Raw genomic sequence first — 21,125 nt, 5'->3', positions numbered from 1 at the left:
TTCAAATAATTTTGAAAAACAACCAAATAGAATCATTCTATTGTTTGGCTAGCTAAATGCTATGGATGCATTCTGGGAAATTTTACACACTGCACACACTCAGATTGCAGTATCTACTGCAGGTCAGAGTCATTGTTCTAGGCAAAAATATTGTCAAAGCCCAAGCTTTTTGAGGGGTGCTGAGGCCTTCAAGTAGAAACGTTAACAAAAGTATTAAAAGATACAACATACACATCAATGGGTAAAGTTAATCATGTTATTGTGAAATATATAAGTATTAATTTTTAAAAAATATTTAAAACCTTATTTTAGACTTGAGAATTTAAGTTATTTTGAAAAAAATGGCATATGGAAAGTTTTTCCAAAAGCGTTTTGAGTGATCGAAAAAATGGGACAGTGACTTGGCTAACAGGATTTTTCATTATAAATGTTTACAAGGGAAATTTCCATTATAAAAACGGACATAAAATGTGTTACATGAAGTAACATTTGTGAACAGATAGTGCATGCCATTTGAGATGCTCGTGGTTGGTGACCTCCAGAATCTCAGCTGCTGCAAGGGCAGTGTGACCTATCTGGCCTTATGGCACCATGACAGACATTGGTTGAGGATGATGCCAGGAAGCAGTGCTGTCCTTGTGAGAGAAGGCAACATGTGCTACTTCCGTTGCTCCAGTGCCACTCCCATGCAGCTGCTACTCATCACTCACCACTGATCTGCTGGAGAACAGACTGTAGAAGTTCGGCTACGTGATCGAAGTCCCTATCCATGCAGTTGTCCAGCCTTTCCAAGACAGTTGAGACGGTGCAACCCAGAGCCTAATAATGTGAACAGTTTGAGCTTCGATCAAAGCTTCAAGAGCAGGTGACCAGACTCCTGGTGTGAGTGCCTGCCTGCAGCATCTGTGGAAGTCCACATGCTCCAAGGTAGAGTGACCTGTGCCACACAAGCTGCAAGCAGATTCTTCCATAATTTCAGATATGGTGCGACTGCTCCTAGACAAGCTTTATAATACCTTGTACAACTGTATCTGTGCAGCAAGTAGCTTTCTTTCGAAGGCTAGGCTCCTCAGCACAGCTAGAAGCTGAGCATGTCCTCCAGTAAGCTGTTGCCTAGGCTGTCCCTTCCACTAGCCCTTGCTCCTGCTCACTTGTTCTGTGTTTTTCACCAAGTACAGACCCCTCTAACTTGCTATCTATTCTACCCGGGGTACAAATTTATGTGCTGGTGCTTGCAAAGAATGGTGCAAGTGTCAATGCTTCTTCAGGAGGATTTTGCTCCTCCAAATATAATGTTCTGTAGGCTCCCAGTCTTCAGATTGACCTAGAGAAAAGGTAGAGGTACAAAGGCCAGCATGGCATGGAAAGACTAGGCAGCAGCAAATGACTGGCAGCACTAAATTGTCACATTGCTTATAGGTGTGATTGTTTCAGGAAAGTGAAAGGGTAAAAGTAATTGGTGGACACCCTGCTGAGTGTGATCTTTAGCCTCGCCGTCGCCAATGCACCTCGCTCTAACTGCCTTGATTATATCTATGACTTCCAGCTCCATCTGGACGAGGGCCTGGAGGAAGGCTGCAGCCTCTCCCGATTCTGTTTCCTTGTGTTGCGAGCCAACCTGTCCTTCAAAAAGAGGGAGAGTTGGTGAGTGGCCTTTGTCAACTTCATATATTGCACATGCTGAGAGGGAGATGCAGCAAGTTGCGAGCAGGATGGAGAAATGGTCCTGTGCAAGAAAGTGGTTCCACTGTGAAATGAGAAAGCAGTCAGCAGAACAGTGAAATGCTTAGCAGTTGTTACCAGTAAAACCATAATGCTATTACTGCCTGTGGTGAGAACCGCAGCACCAAGTGAGTGTGTGATTAGAATGAGAAGGACAGTTGGTACAGTGTCCCTTTATGGTTAGTGGAGAAGCATGTAGTGCAGGGGAGGGAAGTATTTCGAATGTTGGGGGAGTGCTGTGGCCAAGTGTAATGTATAAGAATAGAGACAGAAAGACTGCATGCTTATCTTTGCTGTTTGGGTCACATAGTTTCAGTGCTTCTGGCACTGAATCTACATCCTGGGGGGTAATGGAACAGGTGTTCACGACGTCTTCCACCTCACTCCATGTCTCCTTGGGTATGTTCCTGCCATTTGAGAGGAACAGGACCTTCTTGCATGCCCTCACCTATTCCATTAGCACCTCCACCGCTGTATCAGAGAACCGCAGTGCTCTTGTCTGAGACATTTCGAACTTCAGAATCGTCTTACCTGCTCGCCCAATAACCGCCTCAAGTTAAAATCTACCTCAAGGAGTCAATGGCAGTTAGAAGATCTGAAAAGTGTTTTTGCAAATCACTTTCCTCCTGTTATGGTTAGTTCTCCTTTTCTTTAAATTGGTTTAACATACTCTTCCATGTAGCCCCCCAAAAATGTCTTTATTTTGCTGTTGGATATAATGTACTGGTCTGTGTACTTACATCTTCCAATCTTTGGTCCTGTTGTTTTCTATGAGCTTCCTTTGTCTTTACTTCACTGTTTGCTTACCATTACCGTGGCATTTACAGGTTTCTTTGAGTCTTCGTTGATTTTTCAATGTTGTGACTTGCTCGTTAATAATCTTTCCTTCTCTTTTGCTTCCCCTGATTTACAAACCCTCTTTATTCACCCAATTGTTGCTCTATTTTCTTTTGAGACATATCTTGCTTTTTAAACACACGAATTTTTCCACTCGCTTTCACCACTTCCACCAGTCTGGTGCTGAGATTTGGTCAGACAAGGGATGAGTGCAAACTAGACGCAATTTGAAAAGCAAGGTGCATCTGAAAGGAGGTGAAAAACAACCAGCTGAAGTAAGACAACAGAGAATGCTGCATAAAAAAGGTATTGCTTAAAGACAAAAGATCATTGAGAAAAAGAGAACACATCAAAATGAGGAAACACCTAAAGCCAGTCAGAGGGAAGATGATACTTGAACAAAGGGAAAGGAGGTTCACGTTAAAAAAAACACAAGGAAGAGGAAGTAAGTCACATTTATATAGTGCCTTTCGTCCTCAGGATACTCCAAAGTGCTTCACAACCAGTCACTTGTTATGTAGGTAAATACGGCAGCCAATTTACGCACAGCAAGGTCCCACAAACAGCAAAATTAGATAATTAGTTTTGATGGTCGAGAATGAATAACGGCTAGAATTTAGTGCGCTGCTTCGAAAGGCATCACGGAATCTTTGGTCCAGAAATTTGGGCGTGCCCATTTTGCGGGAAGGGGTGGCATAAGACGCACCACCTGCATCTGAATGATGAGGCCCGATGTCTCGTTTCAATGAAGCCGACAAGGTAAGAAGAGCCCGCTGGCGAAGAGGAATGCAAAATCGGGCCGCTGCTAGCATCACAGGTAAAATGGGCAGTAACGGATCGGTCACACGTTATACACCCGATCTGAGTTTCCTTCAGAGGTTGAATTTCACCCCCCACTGTAGTCAATTTTCAGCGGTGTTTACTGGTGGTGGAGCAAAGATTAAAAAATGAAAAAGTTAAAACTTCCAACCCATGCAAACAATAACATGTATTGCACTCAAAATGTTCAAAAAGATTGCAAGGGAGACTAAATTAACATCAGCTGCAAGCTGTCATCCACACAAGGTGTTTCAAAGCAGCCATTTCAAGCACGTGTTGACTCAGTAACCTCTCTAAGCTGGTGATCTTGATGTCATGTCATGGGACTCCCTTTTTTGTATAAACGTGGTTTCCTGCTTGGATGTGACTGATTTAGGTGACTCAGGATATTAATGTGTATTTAATGTCTTTGAATTCTGAAGGAATACTAGAATACCACATGGAAAGGCAAGATATTTTTAAAAGTTTATTTTGAAAATACTGTAAATAGAAAATGCTGCAAATTACCTGTAGTTTATAATATTCAGCCATAACAAATGAAAGAAAATATTTTTTTGCAGACATAAGGAAGATGTGCATTTTGAAAACCACAGGATATTCAGTGTTCCAAGAGTTAAATAAAAATGCACAACTTCTGAAATCATTTTAGGTGCCAACGCCCCATAAAATATTATCAACCAGGCTCTCAATGTGCTAATCCTGATTCTATATATGGATAAAATAATATATTTTTATAATGGTGGTCGCAGGTGGCGATGCACTTGGCAGCATAAGGCCTCAGGGAGCCTCACTCCCCGCAATATGATTATGAAGTGCTACTGAAGGCAGGTATAGAGTATTCTTTATCTCAGAATCTCCCTGCCTCTTGGTTGAAAGAGAACATAAACGATGGGATACAGCAGTGTGAAAATTAATCTCACACTCTTACTTGAGACATGGGATGCTGTCCTTTACTCCCTCTGGTGTTAATGTATTTGCACTACCAGATAATGCTGGAGTCTTTGAAAAGGAAAGCTGGGAAGAAGTATCGGTGAATGGCGGTACAGATTCAGGTTCTGGAGTAACAATATCTTCAACTTCATACTGTAATCGCAGTTCCAGAGCCTAGAAACACAAAGATTTCAAGACAATATTAAGCACTTAAGGATTGCAAACTTTTTACAAGTATGTTTACCCTGCAATTTCTTTTCCCTCTTGCTAGTTTTCACCATCACATGCAGTTTAGAGGACAGGCAGGATATCTGCTCCCAGGCCTCCACCAAAATGCCACAGCATGAGTGATCCAGGAACAACTGACCGTATGATTTTCCCTCCCCGTGGGAAGGTGTTTGGCCTCCACCTGCCACTTCTCCAGAGTAGCGTGGCTGAAATTGGGAATTATAGCAATAGCCTGGTTTTTCTCCAGTCTTCGCCGGTGGGCAGTTGCGCCACACTGGCTCCATTATAATGAGGTCCCAGATCCAATATCTGGTGGGCCTTGGAACTCACCTCACCCTGTCATACGAACATACGAATTTGGTGCAGGAGCAGGCCACTCGGCCCCTTGAGCCTGTTCCGCCATTCAATAAGATCATGGCTGCTCTGATTACTCCACATTCCTGCCTACCCCCAATAACCTTTCACCCCCTTGCTTATCAAGAATCTATCTACCTCTGCCTTAAAAATATTCAAAGACTCTGCTTCCACCGCCTTCTGAGGAAGAGAGTTCCAAAGGCTCACGACCCTCTGTGAGAAAAAAATTCTCCTCATCTCTGTCTTAAATGGGCGACCCCTTATTTTTAAACAGTGACCCCTAGTTCTAGATTCTCCCACAAGAGGAAACATCCTCTCCACATCCACCCTGTCAAGATCCCTCAGGATCTTATATGTTTCAATCAAGTCACCTCTTACTCTTCTAACTCCAGCAGATACAAGCCTAGCCTGTCCAACCTTTTCTCATAAGACAACCTGCCCATTCCAGGTATTAGTCTCTGAACAGCTTCCAACGCATTTACATCCTTCCTTAAATAAGGAGACCAATACTGTACACAGTACTCCAGGTGTGGTCTCACCAATGCCCTGTATAACTGAAGCATAACCTCCCTACTTTTGTATTCAATTCCCCTCGCAATAAACGATAACATTCTATTAGCTTTCCTAATTACTTGCTGTACCTGCATACTTCCCCCCCCCCGCACGCTCCTGAATTTCTGGGCCTGTATGTTTTATATTACCATTCAAAATATAGCAGCCGTTTTATATATTCTAGCAGCAAATGGCACCTCTGCACCTAGCTCTCAGCTCACTCAGACAGTTCAATCCCCACAATCGTTGCCAGGTAGCATCAACAATGCTGGCAAATGTAGTTGATGCAGGAGATACATTAATCACAGTGAGGGAGTTAATGTATTAAATTACCTGTAAACCACTTAATGAAAAGCAGTTAGGAGATATAAAAGATCATCAGTGAGACACATAGATAAGATAAAAGAAAGTGCAAATAATGTGGGGGTGAAAAGACACAGAAGAGATTCATATACACAAAAGCATGAGAAATAAAGAAAAAAAGTGAAAAAAACAAGCTGCAGGTGCAGCAGATATGAAATTAAAAGACAAAATACAAGCAAAAAATGGTGGATCCACCAATCGTAAGAGAAAAAGAATGGGTCGATTCCATTGCTCAGACCCCCAGCAGCGATGTGTTCTGACGAGTGATCTCCGACTAAAATGTCAACCCACCTCCCCTCCCTCCGGGCACTGACAGACCCACCCCATATTGCATGCACCCACTGCAGTGAAGAAAATGCAGGGTGTAGCTAAGGTTTGAAGTTACCAAAGTCAGTATTAAGACCAGAGGGCTGCAGAGCACCCAGCAGAAAGATGAGATACTGTTCTGGAAACTTGCGCTGAGCTTCACTAGAGCAGTGTAAAAGACCAACAACAATAACTTGCATTTATATAGAGTCTTTAAGGCAGAAACAACGTCCCAAGGTGCGCAAAGGAAAAAAAAGATGAGGTCAGGGCGGGAATAGAAGAGGGAAGTTAAAGTAGCAAGCAACGGGCAGGTTGGGGTCACACCTGCGGACAGAACAGAAATGTCCAGAAAGCACTCACCTAATCTGTGTATGGTCTCTTCAATGTACAGGAGGCTGCACGCCAGCAGTTAATATAGTATACAAGATTAGAGGAATTGAATTGCTGTCTCACATGGAAGGAGTATTTGGGGCCCCGAATAATGGTGTAGGAGGAGATAAATGGACAAGTATTGCATCTCCTACACTTGCAGGGGAAGATGCCAGGGTGAGGACAGCTGGAAGTGGGGTGGTGGAAGAATAGACAAAGCATTGCAGAGGGACCAGTACCTCCAAAAGGCAGGAAGCAGAGGGGAGCAGGAAATGCCTTTTTCCTTCCCCCCCCCATCTACTTGCATATTTTTGTTGTCCTTTCTATATAATCACAGAATCACAGAAACCCCACAGTGCAGACAGAGGCCATTTCGGCCCATCGAGCCTGCACCGACACATATCCCACCCGATCCCCGTAACCCCTACACCAACACATATCCCACCCTATCCCCGTAACCCCACGTATTTAATCCCCCTAACACTAAGGGTCAATTTATCACAGCCAATCATCCTAACCCGCACATCTTTGGACTGTGGGAGGAAACCGGAGCACCCGGAGGAAACCCACGCAAACACGGGGAGAATGTGCAAACTCCACACAGACAGTCACCCGAGGTTGTACTACTAAAAGTATAAGTGGTGTCCATATATATTGGCCTGGAAATTGTGGTCAGCGGCGAAGCAAAGGCATTCACCGCTGGCTCCAAAGAAAGCTGCCCACAGAGATCTTGCATTATTACCCACCACAAATTCCAGGCCAATATATATATGAAACTGTTTTAATCTGTCTGGAAAATAAAAACTGGAGAAGTGAGCAACTATCTATCCCTCCCCTCCCCTCTACCAAAAGTCACGTTAATTAATTCAATTTCACTGTTGGAATAACTGAATACAAAGATAAACACCACTGTAAACAACTATATTTGGTAATTATAAGTCCACTCATTAACATTGTTGTCTAACATAAAAATGCAAATGCATATAACTACAGCACCACTAAAATTAGATCTTATCATGGAAATGACAACTTTGTGGCAACACAAGAGGAAGAATAAAAGGTCTGTACTTAGAGACTCACCACTATCTCAGCAGTAACTTCATGCTTGCTGAATCTGTAAATGATCACATGTGCTGAGATGCCTGCGACACAGAAAATTCTGCTCTCTGGACACCAACTGATCATCTGTATAGCATAGGGATCCTCTTCTACAATCTCTGCAATCTGCTTTCCATCTTTCACCTTCTGCTTTTCAAACACTTTGGAGGTTTTCAGCTTGTATAATACTTGAAGAGTTACTAGAAAAGGACAGACAAAAACAATCAGATCAGTTAAAAAGTAGCAGTGGTGGTTAAAGAAACAGTTGATAAATCAGTAATAGAACATGAAGTTAACACTAGTTGGCAAAAAAGTATTTTTTTTCCATTTTCTAGTCAGGTTTGGTAATCTGATGTTTAATTTTCTCAGTATGCTATTGGGTTTTTACTTTATTTTCCTGGAAATCTATTGAGCTTGAACTTTGCATTTGCGAATGACAAAATATAACTTGCTGGTAACCACTGTAGCTGTTGGCAAAGAATCACTATTGACAAAAATAAAGTTCAAGTTGAAGGTATAGGGGGAGAAATTGAGTATAGCCTCGTTTGGGGTGCCAGCCTCGCCAGGACGCTAAAAGTAGCACCCCGGTAACATTCGCGCCCCCGCACCGGAAATTGAGTGGTTGCGCCCCAAAGGGAAGCACGGCGCTACTGGAGGCGCCCCGCATCCCTCTTGGGGCGCTGCGAGTGAATATCATGGCGCAACATGCCGCAGCGCCACGCGCTGCGGCACGTCGCGCTGCGGTATTGCAGGCCTTCCTCCCCTTCTTAAAGGGGAGGGGTCTTGTGCAGCGCGATCTGGGGCCCAGCTGGGCCCCCGAGGATCGGGAGTGCAGGCAAAAGAGCCCGGCACTGAAGAGAAGTGCCGGGCTCTTGGAGCGCAGCCGGCACTCCGCGGGGCGGGCGGGGGGTTCAGGAGGCCGGGGACGGGAGCGCAGGCAGGTGCTGGCAGGCGGCCAACAACAAAAATGGCTGCCCCGCACCTCGCCTTTAATTTGCGCCTCCCCGGCCGCAGGTAGACCCCCTGAACCCGTCGGACATAGCGTCCGGCGGTAAATCAGGGGGCGTTGTCGAATATCGCGGCTGGGGCGTCAGCGGGGCGCTGCGCACACCGATTACGTCATCGGCAGCGGCGCAGCACTAACGGTTAGCGCCACCACTAACGTCTCGCGGAATTTAGCGGGAGGTGTGGGCAGTGCCGCGCCTGGGCGCCAGTTGGTTTGCGACCCACTTAGTGCCCTCTTAAGGTGCTAACGGGTGGTGCAACCAACTGAATTTCTCCCCCATAATCTTTTAAAGGGCATCACTGGTGTCCTTCTGAGGCTGGGGAGGAGGGGGTTAAGATACCTTGCTGGGCAGAGCAAAGGTAACTTTATTCTGTATATGGCAATGCTAAGTCTGACCTGCGAGTGCTTTATGCTGACACCAAGGGCTGGATTTTCTCAGCGGTGTCGGGATAGCTGGTTGCCGGGTTCCGGTCCCGCTCCCGCTGCAGCTGCTCTGTCTAAGGAATTTTCCCTTGATTGGCCTTGTTAACCCCGCCCTGTGGGCTTCCCGGCCAATTAACAGGAAGTGAGTCTGTTGATGTCTTTGATGACGCGTCATCAGCCGGTTTCCTTAAAGAGACCACGGCCACATTGAGTTTGACAGTTGTTCTGTCAAATGAAGGGAGTCACAGCACGCAGGGAGGTTCTCTTCCCTTCCAAGGGTGGAAGAGAACTCCCCAGGACACCAACACAACCTGGTTGCACATTGCACAGGAGGGCAAAAGCAGGGATGTTGTCAAAAGTCCCAGGCTGCAGTGGCGCAAACCTTTCAATCATCTCAGTGGATCACGAAACGTTACTGCAAAGCCCCACTCAAACTCACCCTGCTGTGCCATTCAACACATCCCCATCACTCTGCCTTCTCTACCCTACTCCTGCACATCCTTACTCACACCAACTTACCTTGCACCTCCACCCATCCCTCTCTATCTACATTATCACTTCCCCATCTCACTAGCCACCCTCACACTCACCCTCATCCTACTGCAAGCATACCAACTAACAACACACAAGGGTTGGCACTTGCGAGGTTTAGCCAATGTCCATGTGAAGTTTCTGTAATGTGTTGTCATACAGTGAAATCTATATTTTCAACACTGCCCCTTATCGGACAGATTTGTGCGCACCTTGAGAAATATCTTATTGAGTGCCAGTGACTGTTGAGACATAACTCCCCCCGCTATAGTGATGAGTGTGCATGTAATGGCTTGGACATTAAAGGGATGCTTTACAGTGCTGGTGTGGGATGGTGTCAACCTGGCGCATCATGTGGCACAGCCAGGGTTTACAGCGTCAAGTGAAGCAAATCTGGCCATTGTGATGCCATCGCTGGCCTCCAGGGCAGCAATGTTGTCAGGGGCTGATGCCCTGTGTTCTGTGCAGCATCAGGTGATGGTGGAGAAGGTTGGTGTTGTTGTTGGTGCTGCTGGTGTGCCTGGTGATGTTGGTGTTGGGGCTGAGCGTGGAAAGAATCAGAGGAGCAAGGTGAGATAGTTTCTAGGGCACCGATGTTGCTGCAATAGATGGCAGCTGCAGGTGAGATGACAGAAGCAATCTGTCAATGGCGAGAGAGGTTGTTCCAATGAGGTGGCACTGGACACTTGCAAGCTAAAGAAATCTCTATATGTCTTACAAATGCAGTAACGAATAGTTTCTGCACTCTGAAACTGACCATCTGCAACATGGCATCCTTTACACCACTTCTGCAGCTGTCAGCTTATCAGATACATCAGAGCAGACTCAACTCACGCCAGCGTGAGCTGGCGTGTTCCCGAGCAGCAGGTAACCCGTGGGGAGCACGTAAAATTGGAAGGAAGCCTCAAAATACCATTAAATTGGCCGTTAACAAGCCATTTAATGAGCTCAATTGTCTCCCCCGCCGCTTGGTGTCGGGTCAGTTCTCTGCACCCGGCACCTGGGAGACTTGCGTGGAGGCGGGTTGACAGCAAGTTTCCTACCTGCTGTCAATCTTTGCAATTTTGACAGCGGGCCCGCCTCCAAACCTGCCCTCTGAGCGCCAGCAAAATCCAGCCCATAGTGACCAAAGGGGGAAAAGAATTCTATTCTCCACCACATACACCGCCATAATTAGCATTAAAATTCACCCTTCCCCCGCAAAAAAGAACCGTTTTGAAAAAAAAAAATTTTCACTGTATTTCACTAATAAGTGTAAACTAAAACCGCACAAACCACACAAATCAAAAAATAAAATTCACACTATAAGGCTGACAATGTGGTCATGGCACAGAGACTGTAGTGAATCAGGCGCTGGCCACACCTGCACTGAAATGACCATGTACGCTAATGTGAGGTCAGCTAATTTAAATAGCTTAGTAATGCTCCCAGCACCAGTGCATGATGTGATGGGAATGCCACAGGTGGAGACCAGCAGCAAGTGAAGGGCTGCTGTCTGCCTGAATGGTGCAGTCATTTTAAGAAAAAATTCAGCCGCTGGGGATTTAAGTCTCCTTGGTAAATTTGGCAGTTAAAGCCCAAAAAAAAGTAGCAAAAAGGAAACGTGGCCTTATATAAAGGAGGACTTCCAAGAAGCAAGATTTTTGTTCTTTCTTCCCCCCTCTGGGCACCCCATGAAGTATCTGTTCTAAACAGGTACTCAAGCAACTAGAATGCTGTTTTGGCACGACAGTAACATTACAGTTAAGTCCCCTAATTTAATAACTTCTGGGGCCTTAATGAGGCTTGGACACATTGGGGTCGATTTTCAGTGTGCCGTGAGGCGGGCTTTTAGGCGTGCAGGGGGCAAAAATCCCGAATTCGGGGGTCCCGACACCATCCCACCCAAAACCCACCTCCATGTAAGTTCCAAAGGAGGTGGGTACCCGCCCCGCACTGGGACCCGCCGACCCGAGGCGGGAAGGGATTAGTGCCAATTAACTGCCTGTTAACAGGTAGTTAACAGGCAGTTTTTAGCCTAATCCCTATTTTGAAGGGTGTCGTGTGGGATTCCCGATGGCTCCATACCACGCCAGGTTAGAGGAGGCGGGCCGTCGGGTTGAAGGACTTGGAGGGGTCGAGATGTCGGTGTTCAGGTGAGTGATGGGTGCATGAGTGCAAAAGTAAGTGTGTTTGGTGTGTCTAAAGTGTGTAAAGAAGTTTAAATTACCTGTACTTACCTTCACAGCCTTCCTTCCTCTAGTTCTTCCTCTAGGCTTCGGGAGTCCATCATTCAGCCGGCACAGAAAGCAGAACGGCCGCGAGCTGTCAAAAGTGACAGCCTTCAGCTTTCAGTGCCAGCGAGATTTCTAACTGAGTCTGTGTAGAAGGATAGCAAAATACTGCAGATGCTGGAAATCCGAAATAACAACAGAAAATGCTGGAAAAACTCAGCAGGTCAGGCAACATCCGTGGAGAGAAATTTGAGTTGACGTTTGGGGTCGAAACCTTTCTTCAAAACTGGAAAGAAAATAAAATAGATCGAAGGCAGGGCTGCGATCGAACAAAAGAAGTAAAAAAGACAATAAAAGGTATTCGAAACCAGACGAGATGGTAATAGGCCCGTGGAGACAAAAGGCAGCTGAGATTAGGTGTGAAGTGTACTGGCAGGGTAAGAGACAGCTGCCAGGTGGGAGAGAGAAACAAAAGGAAAAGGGGGGGCGGGGGAAAGGAAGACCCAAAACAAAGGGGTGGAAAAAATTATAAGTAAAAAAGTAATAGGGGCCGAGGTTATGATCTGAAATTGTTGAACTCGATATTGAGTCCGGAAGGCTGCAAAGTGCCTAATCGGAAGATGAGGTGCTGTTCCTCGAGTTTACGTTGAGCTTCCGTGGAACAATACAAGAGGCCAAGGACGGTGAAGGACTCAGGTTAGAAGTAAGACTGTCAGTGTTTGACAGCTTCAAACAGCTGTGAAACACTGATTTTTCATCTGTCAACACGTCTTGACAGATGAAATTTCAGTCTGTGACGTCACCTGTTGCCGGGTGGCCCTTAATTGGCCTGCTGAGCCCGCTGGGCGGGCTCAACAAGGTCAATCAAGGGAAAATCGCGTGGATTGGCCGCATCTCGATGGAGGCGGGACTAATACCCAAAAGTTGTAGTCCCGCCTCCTTCCCGACTTCTGAATGAAAATCCAGCCCATTGTGTATGCAGCATCCCAGCATACAACTTTTTGTATACCACAGAGCAGCAGAGTAGGCCTCAGGCCTCTGTGCCTGATAACATAAAGAGCTGGTCCCCAATGCACTTCAGCACATCAGGCACTTGCTACTGCTTTATTAGCGCATACACACATACTATAAGATACCTAAAATGGTAACTAAACTTAATATGATCTTTAACACTTTTATGAACAGGCTATTAAAGAATTTGAAAGTACCATGGAAAGGTTATAGCTTACACACTTACTGGCAGAAGCATCCCAGAACTTCAGTGAGCCATCTGCATGCCTGTGAAAAACAGAAGTTTTATTGCAAATAAAAACCAATTGACATCAGGGCTGTAATGCGAACAGACTAGACAAGTGCAACCAGGATAAGTAATTTAGTGGGTGATTAGAAAATTGTGACAGATGCAGCAATTTTCAAAAAAATAGCTTTAATGGTTATAAAAATGTTTTACACTCTGCAATCCACTAAACGGACAAATGGACATGACAATCAAATTCATCTGAAGAATCCTAAAAACAACCTTTATATGCAATTTGGTCTAATTCCACGAAATGTTACCTTCGCTATGTGGTTAAAAGCTGTTGGTTGATGTCAAAAAAGGAATGTAAAAGAAATACACAACTGCACCATATTAATACGTTGTTTTGCATAGGTAAGTAACATGGAGCTCTGAAAAGTACTCCTTGGAGAACATGCAAATGTGACCCATTCAATGAAGGGAAAATAGGGCTTTATTATTAACTGGTAATATTTCATGTAAAAATAATCAAATACTAATTTAATCATTTACTATAATCTAAACTACATGGACATTGAAATTAGAGATTATTTCATCTATAACTGTTTAGGATATTTTGTGTACAGCCTGAGCAGCCACCTTAGTGAGCACTTAGACACAGCACTAGGATTAGAATATAGGAACAGGAGTTGGCCATTCAGCACCTTGAGCCTGTTCTGCCATTCAATTAGATCATGGCTGATCGGTCTCTTAACTCCAGTTACCTGCCTTGGTTCCATATCCCTTAATAACCTGGCCTAGCACAGGTCTAACAATCTCGGTTTTGAAATTTTCAATTGACCTAGTCTCAACAGCTTTTTGGGGAAGAGAGTTCCAGTTTTCCACTATCCTTTGTGTGAAGAAATGATTCCTGACTTTACCTGTGAATGGCCTAGCTCTTATTTTTAAGGTTAAGCCCCTTATTCTGGACTCCCCCACCAAAGGAAATAGTTTCTCTCTATCTACCCTATCAAATCCTTTAATCATCTTAAACACCTAAATTAGATCGCCCCTTAATCTTCTATACTCAAGGGAATACAGTCCTAGTCTATGCAACCTAGCCTCATAATTTAACCCTTTTAGCCCTGATATAAGTCTGGTGAATCTGTGCTACACCCCCTCCAAGGCCAATATATCCTTCCTGAGGTATGGTGCCCAGAACTGAACGCAGTACTCCAGATGTGGTCTAACCAGAGCTTTATACAACTGTAGCATATCTTCCACCACTTTGTATTCCATTGAGATAAAGGCCAACATTCCATTTGTCTTTTTGATAATTTTTTGTACCTGTCGACTAGTTTCTAGTGATTTCTGTACGTAGACTCTTAAATCACTCTGCTCCTCCACAGTTCCTAGCTTCTCAGCATTTAGAGAATACTCTGATCTATCTTTCTTAGGTCTAAAGTGGACACATTGAACTCCATCTGCCACAGTTTTGCTCACTCACTTAACCTATCAATGTCCCATTGCAACTTTCTGCTCCCATCTACACTACTTACTGTGCCACCTAACTTAGTGTTATCATTAAAACTTGGGATATACTGCTCTCTATTACATCATCTACATCATTGATAAATACAGTGAAAAGCTGAAGCTCCCTTGCAGATCCCTGGGGGACACCGCCAGCTAGATCCTACCAATTGGAGTGCATACCCATTATCCCTACATTCTGTCTCCTACCTCCTAACCAATTCCCTACCCATGTCAATAGATTGCCTCCAATTCCAATGAGCTTTCATTTTTACTAAGTCTCTTGTGTGGAACCTTATTGAATGCTTTCTCGAAGTCCATATAAATAACATCCATAGATACTTTCTTATCCATGTTAGTGACCTCCTCAAAAAATGTAAATAGGTTAGTTAGACATAACTTACTCTTTACAAATCCATGCTGGATCTCTCTGATTAGTTCATATTTGTTCAAGTGCTCAGTTACTCTGTCCCTAATGACAGATTCTAGTAACTTCCCCACAACAAATGTTAGACTAATATTTCTATAACTTTCTGGTTCATTCCTCCCACCCTTCTTAAATAATGCAGTGACATTGGCAATTTTCAAATCCATGGGGACAATTGCTGAATCAAGCGAGCTTTGGAAGATCATGACTAAAGCATCTGCAATTTCCTCACCTACTTCTTTTAATACCCTGGGGTGGAAACTATCAGATCCTGGAGATTTGTCAGTGTTCAGTCTCATTATTTTCTACAATTTTTAAACTTATATGAAATCTAGTATGTTCATCCCCTGGATTTATTTTTATTTTTCCTTGTATCTCTGGTACTTTATCCTCTTTCTCTACTGTGACGACCAATACAAAATAATCATTTAGCAAGTCTGTCATTTCCTTATTTTCAATTACAATATTGCCTGCATCTGTCTTTAAGGGGCTTAGCATTACCCTTAGCCACCACCCTCTTTTTGTTAATATACTTGTAAAAACTTTTAGTGTTATCCTTGATATCCCCCATAAATTTTTTCCCATATTCCCTTTTTGCAGCTCTTACTTTCTTTGTATCCCTTTGCTGTTCTTTATCTCTCCCAGACCGCAGGATCTCCACTATTCTTTGCATTTGTGTAAGCCCTTTCTTTTAGTTTTATACCATCGCTCAACTCTTTTGTTGACCAAGGTTGTTTAATTACACATGTAGAGCCCCTGCCCTTTCATGGTATGTACAGGTCTTGTACTGTACCAAATATGTCTTTGAACACCTCCCACTGTTCATCTGTCGTTTTACCCGTTAACAGTCCCGCCCCAGTGACTGTGGTCAATTTCTGCCTCATCCCTTCAAAGTCAGCCTTACGTAAATTTAAAACCTTGGTTTATGACTCACCCTTCTCCCTCTCAAACCTAATATTGAATTCAATCATGTTATAATCATTGTTAGCTATAGGTTCCTTTACTGTTAGATTGTTAACTAATTCTGGCACATTACTCATCACTAAATCTAGCATGGCCTGTCCTCTTGTTGATCCAAGATTATATTGTTCCAGAAAACTCTCTTGAATACACTCAAGAAATTTGCTGCCTTTGGGATTTGAGCTGTTCTGCTTCTCCCAGTCTGTGTGAAAATTAAAGTCTCCCAATATAACCACTCTGCTTTTCCACAAAGCTTCTCTGATCTCTATATTTCTGCATCCCGCTACTTCAGCGCTGCCATCAATTGGTCAGTAGACAACTCCCTCCAAAGTCTTGCATCTTTTGTTATTCCTCAGTTCTACCCAGAGTGTTAATGCCTGCTCATCCTTACTGATATCCCCTCTTTCTAATGCTGTAATATGCTGGAGTTAGGAAGGCACGGTTAGGCATGAGGGGGAAGTATGGTGATGAAAGAGTAGGAAGTCTTATAATTTAATTGTTTTTCTGTAAATAAAAGAAATGTATTGCTTGAAATACACTGTGCAGTTATCTTGTGTTTTGTTACTTATGGTCATGACAGTCTTTCAGGAAAGGGAGCTCTCATTTGGTTTGGACTTCTTCACTCATGTGATGCTTTGTGGCAATGTCCTGTTGGGCCAAAGAGGTCTACTGTGGTTTCATTGGGTAAGGTGGGTAGGAGGAGGTATGGCTGAGGTGCTGTCACTGCAGCTGATCAGTTGATGAAGACGTCCTGCAGAATCTGCCCTCTGATACCCCTTGCAGTGAATGAGGCCTGATTTGCATCACAGAAGAGCTGGACATCCTGGGAATTGAATTCCTTCCTATTCACATACATCAGGAGCTGTTCGATTGGTGCCTTCAGTGCCACGTGTGTCATTGTGGCACCCTGGGGAATCCAGCTATCCTGTAGAAGTCCCAGGCTTTGCGCCTCTGCTACCTGGGGCAATGCCCACATGGAGGAATTCAGTTGCTCTAAGAAAGAGGGCATCCATCACCTGCAAGATACATGCCCTGACAGCTTCCTGGTTAATGTTGCACAGATGCCCTGTGGCAGCCTAGAAGGATATAAAGCCATAAAAGTTGAGGGCTGCTGTCACTTTAATTTCCATGGACAGAGAAAGAAGAAAGACTTTCACAACCTCAGGATGTCCCAAAGCATTTTATAGTCAATTAAGTACTTTTAAAGTCACTGCTGTAATGTAGGAAATGCGGCAGCCAATTTACGCACATCAAGGTCCCACAAACAGCAATGTGATAATGACAAGATAATCTGCTTTAATGATGTAGATTGAGGGATAAATATTGGCTAGGACACTGGGATAATTCCCCTGCTCTTCTTTGAAATAGTGCAATGGGATCTTTTATGTCCACCTGAGAGGGCAGACGGGGCTTCAGTTTAATGTTTTAGCTGAAAGACGGCACCTCTGGCAGTGCAGCACTCCCTCAGTACTGCACTGGAGTGTCAGCCTAGATTTTTTTTGTTCAACTTTAACTCACAAGCTTCTGACTCTGAGGCAAGAGTGCTACCAACTGAGCCACAGCTGACACAGTTGTGGCAGTGGAGCAAGTCTGCAAATCTTCATTATGAAGTTGGCAGAGATGCCCAATGGCATCCTTGGAGAGGCACAGTGTCCCAGAGAGGTCCTCATAGGATCGGTGTGGCTTGTACGTGCATCGTGAAGGGTAGTACCTGGTAGGCTGCTGTATTCATCCATTCTGCCTAATTCTCCTGGACTGAACAACTCCTCCTCCATATGATGACATGGAATGGTATGCCTTGATCTGAGTGTGGGTTTGGAGGTGGGGGAAGTTAGGGGTCCCAAAAAACAATTCTGGGAAGAGAGGAAAGCACTACGGCAAATGAATTGCAGGTGTCAGTGATTAAAAAATGTTACGGAAGGGGTTAAAAGAAGTTCGTCAGAAGCCGGTAATCAGCAAGTTAAGTTGGTGTCCTCATTATCTCACCAACTCCTCACTTACACTTGTCTGAAAGGATAGGATGCTCCAATTGTAGGAGTGGCGTGAACCCAAGAAACTTCCGTATACTTGAGAAGTGCAGCTATGCAAATAAGCACTTTGACAGGTGTAAGATTTGCACTGTTTAAAGAGTGTCGAAACTTGCATTTAGCATAGTAAAGGAGTAAATATACCCAAAGGCGCTAAATCACAAATTTCCTTGATCTTTTCAGCTTAATAATGGCGTAACTATGTGCAAGTGCTAAAGACAATGAGGCAATTCAGGACATTTTTTTATAGTTAGCAAGATATTGGAGACAAGTCATGTGACAGTGATGGACCCTGACATTCATACAAATGCTAACCTCTTGTCACATTTGAATTGTTAACTTGTAGCTTATTGGTCAAACTTATATGTAGCAAATTGTTACATCTATGCCAACACAAATGACAGTCCTAAAAATCTAAGTTCATGTTCTACTCTGGTTTGGCAAAATCCAATTCACAACAATGTATTTTTTAGTTGCTGGGGACACCATTGACTTTACATCATGTATTGTTTACAGGAAAGATTATCCTAGAAGCTACTAGTTAATTTATACTCTGCAGCTCTGCTTTAAAACATTTCATAAAATCTTGGCTCACAAACAAAATAGGTATTCTGTAATACAAGTGAAAAATCACAAGGGAAAATTTATCGTGCAGCTATACAACATGACATATGTAGTAATGCTATCCATCCCAGGGTGAATTACCTGAAGAAGGAATAGCGTTCACCTGAAGTGTTAAGTATAATTTACTGATTTTCAAGACATTCTGTTCAACTCTATATTCATTTACACCAGTAAAAGCATAAAATATTTAACACCAGCAGGGTATTGATTCATGCTCCATTCATTTTGTCCTTACCCAGTTATTATGATTTCAGGATATGTTTGTGCACCCAAATTCCATGTACCACCACCGATTGGCCATTCCTAGGGAAATACAAAAGGTTGAAATCTAGACTTGGATATAAAGTAAAATTTTCATTTTTAACACACAGTAATTGATTAGCTGTTTGGTGTAATCTTCAGGTAACTAGTAATAGAGTGTCAGAAGTGAACTGCTAACTTGAATAGTCTGAATCTATTCAGGAAAACTGAACTTGGTCTAATTCCGACCATCTCTCCTTCAAATCGCCCATTCCTTTCAAAATAAATAGCATACAGAGGAATATCTGCTAGTTTTGAATTACTTTCCAGATCAGCAGCTCCATCTTACAGGTTACGACTAACATCAATACTGAGTTGGATGTAAGCTGAGTGAGGAGATCCAAAAAAAGTTTGTTTATTCTGACTCAACTCAGATAAAGAAGCAGTCCACGCCCGCATGCAACAAGACCTGGATGACATTCAGGCTTGGGCTGATAAGTAGCAGGTAACATTCGCGCCATACAAGTGTCAGGCAATGACTATCTCCAACAAGTGAGAGTCTAACCACCGCCCCTTGACATTCAACGGCATTACCATTGCCGAATCCCCCACCATCAACATCCTGGGGAGTCACCATTGACCAGAAACTTAACTGGACCAGCCACATAAATACTGTGGCAACAAGAGCAGGTCAGAGGCTAGGTATTCTGCGGCGAGTGTCTCACCTCCTGACTCCCCAAATCCTTTCCACCATCTAGAAGGCACAAGTCAGGAGTGTGATGGAATACTCTCCACTTGCCTGGATGAGTGTAGCTCCAACAACACAAGAAGCTCGACACCATCCAGGACAAAGCAGCCCGCTTGATTGGCACCTCATCCACCACCTTAAACATTCAGGGCAGTAGGCGCATGGGAACACCACGACCTCCAAGATCCCCTTCCAAGTCACACACCATCCTGACTTAGACGTATATCGCCGATCCTTCATCGTCGCTGGGTCAAAATCTTGGAACTCCCTACCTCACAGCACTGTGGGAGTACCTTCACCATGCGGACTGCAACAGTTCAAGAAGGAGGCTCACCACCACCTTCTCAAGGGCAATTAGGGATGGGCAATAAATGCTGGCCTTGTCAGCAACACCCACATCCCATAAAAACTAATTAAAAAAAACTAATTTGAATTCTGCATCCATCAGAAACAAATGATAATTTCTAGAAACCATCTAGAAAGATGTACTTTCCCTATCTATTTATGCAAATGTCACTTCGAGTGACACACTAAAAATTGTCCTCAACATTGACCAAAGAATGAACTCTTCATGATCTGTATAGTTCAGTACTACTTTAAGTAGTGAAAACTCACAAAGTATCTGCAAATGACAGATGCTTTAAACTGATTCTTTACATCAGTCTTCACAAATGAAGATGGAACACAAATTCCACATCTAGTTAAACTATCTCAAGAATACATGTAAAGGTCAGTAAAGCAAGCTATGATGGAATTGAAGAGTCTATTTTCAATTACAGGGTGCTACAAGAATAATTTACATTTGTATAGCATCTTTAAAGTATAAAACTTTCCAACGCATTTTAGAGTAGCATTAAGAGGCAGGGATCATTGAGGCAGAGGAGAGAGTTTAGAAGTAATTGAAGACTTGGACAAAAGATGGGTTTTGAGAAGGTTTATTAAGGAGGAGAGCGAAATAGATAATGAAGGGGTTTAGGATGGGTCCCAGAGGGTGAGAGGGTAGAATATCTCGGCGAGGAAATTGCCATGGGGCAAAGGATTCTGAATGAAAGGTGGGAGAAATGCAACAGGGTAAATGCTTGAAGGAGGACAAGGGGCCAGATGAGTAGGGGGAGAGGCTATGGTGAATAGGGCTATGTCACAGCCGTGGTGATTTGGGCAATGCAAATGATGGAAAGTATAGTCTAGTGGGGAGGGTTGAAGAATTGTTACATGATCCAAGTTTATCGCCTGGACCCTTGGCTCAAACTCCGCCAGTGGCTGATTAATTCTCTGCTCCTGCAGTGGCTCCTGGATCCACTCTTTTTCCTTAATGGATTATAACCTGACTTCTCTCCTCTGCCAGCAACACCTCCAACACTTACTAATATTCCACTGCTCCTCTGAGTCAGAAGTTGTGGGTTGAAGTTCCACTCCAAAGACTTGAGCACATAATCTAGACTGACACTTCAGTGCAGTATTGAGGGAGTGCTGTACTGTCGGGAGTGCTGTCTTTTGGATGCAACCTTAAACCGAGGCCACATCTGCCCTCTCAGAGGGACATAAAAGATCCCATGGCACTATTCGAAGAAGAGCAGGTGAGTTCTCCCCGGCATCCTGGCA

General features: G+C 43.9%; 1 protein-coding gene across 2 annotated transcripts in view; it reads right to left on the bottom strand.

Moving 5' to 3' along the window:
- Nucleotides 1-21,125, bottom strand: part of stxbp5l (syntaxin binding protein 5L) — a 583,450-nt gene that overhangs the window by 168,127 nt on the left and 394,198 nt on the right. For both annotated transcript variants that reach the window (XM_086006840.1, XM_086006841.1), the window contains exons 13-16: nucleotides 18,771-18,838; nucleotides 12,989-13,029; nucleotides 7,561-7,778; nucleotides 4,307-4,482 (exon numbers count right to left, since the gene is read on the bottom strand). In XM_086006840.1, coding sequence (XP_085862966.1) covers nucleotides 4,307-4,482; nucleotides 7,561-7,778; nucleotides 12,989-13,029; nucleotides 18,771-18,838 — 503 coding nt within the window. The remainder of the gene's footprint in view (nucleotides 1-4,306; nucleotides 4,483-7,560; nucleotides 7,779-12,988; nucleotides 13,030-18,770; nucleotides 18,839-21,125) is intronic.

This window comes from Somniosus microcephalus, chromosome 14 (assembly GCF_052327205.1).
Source record: "Somniosus microcephalus isolate GS21.2 chromosome 14, FLI_Smic_1.0, whole genome shotgun sequence".
NCBI lineage: Eukaryota > Metazoa > Chordata > Chondrichthyes > Squaliformes > Somniosidae > Somniosus > Somniosus microcephalus.
This window is presented reverse-complemented; position numbering and strand designations above follow the sequence as displayed.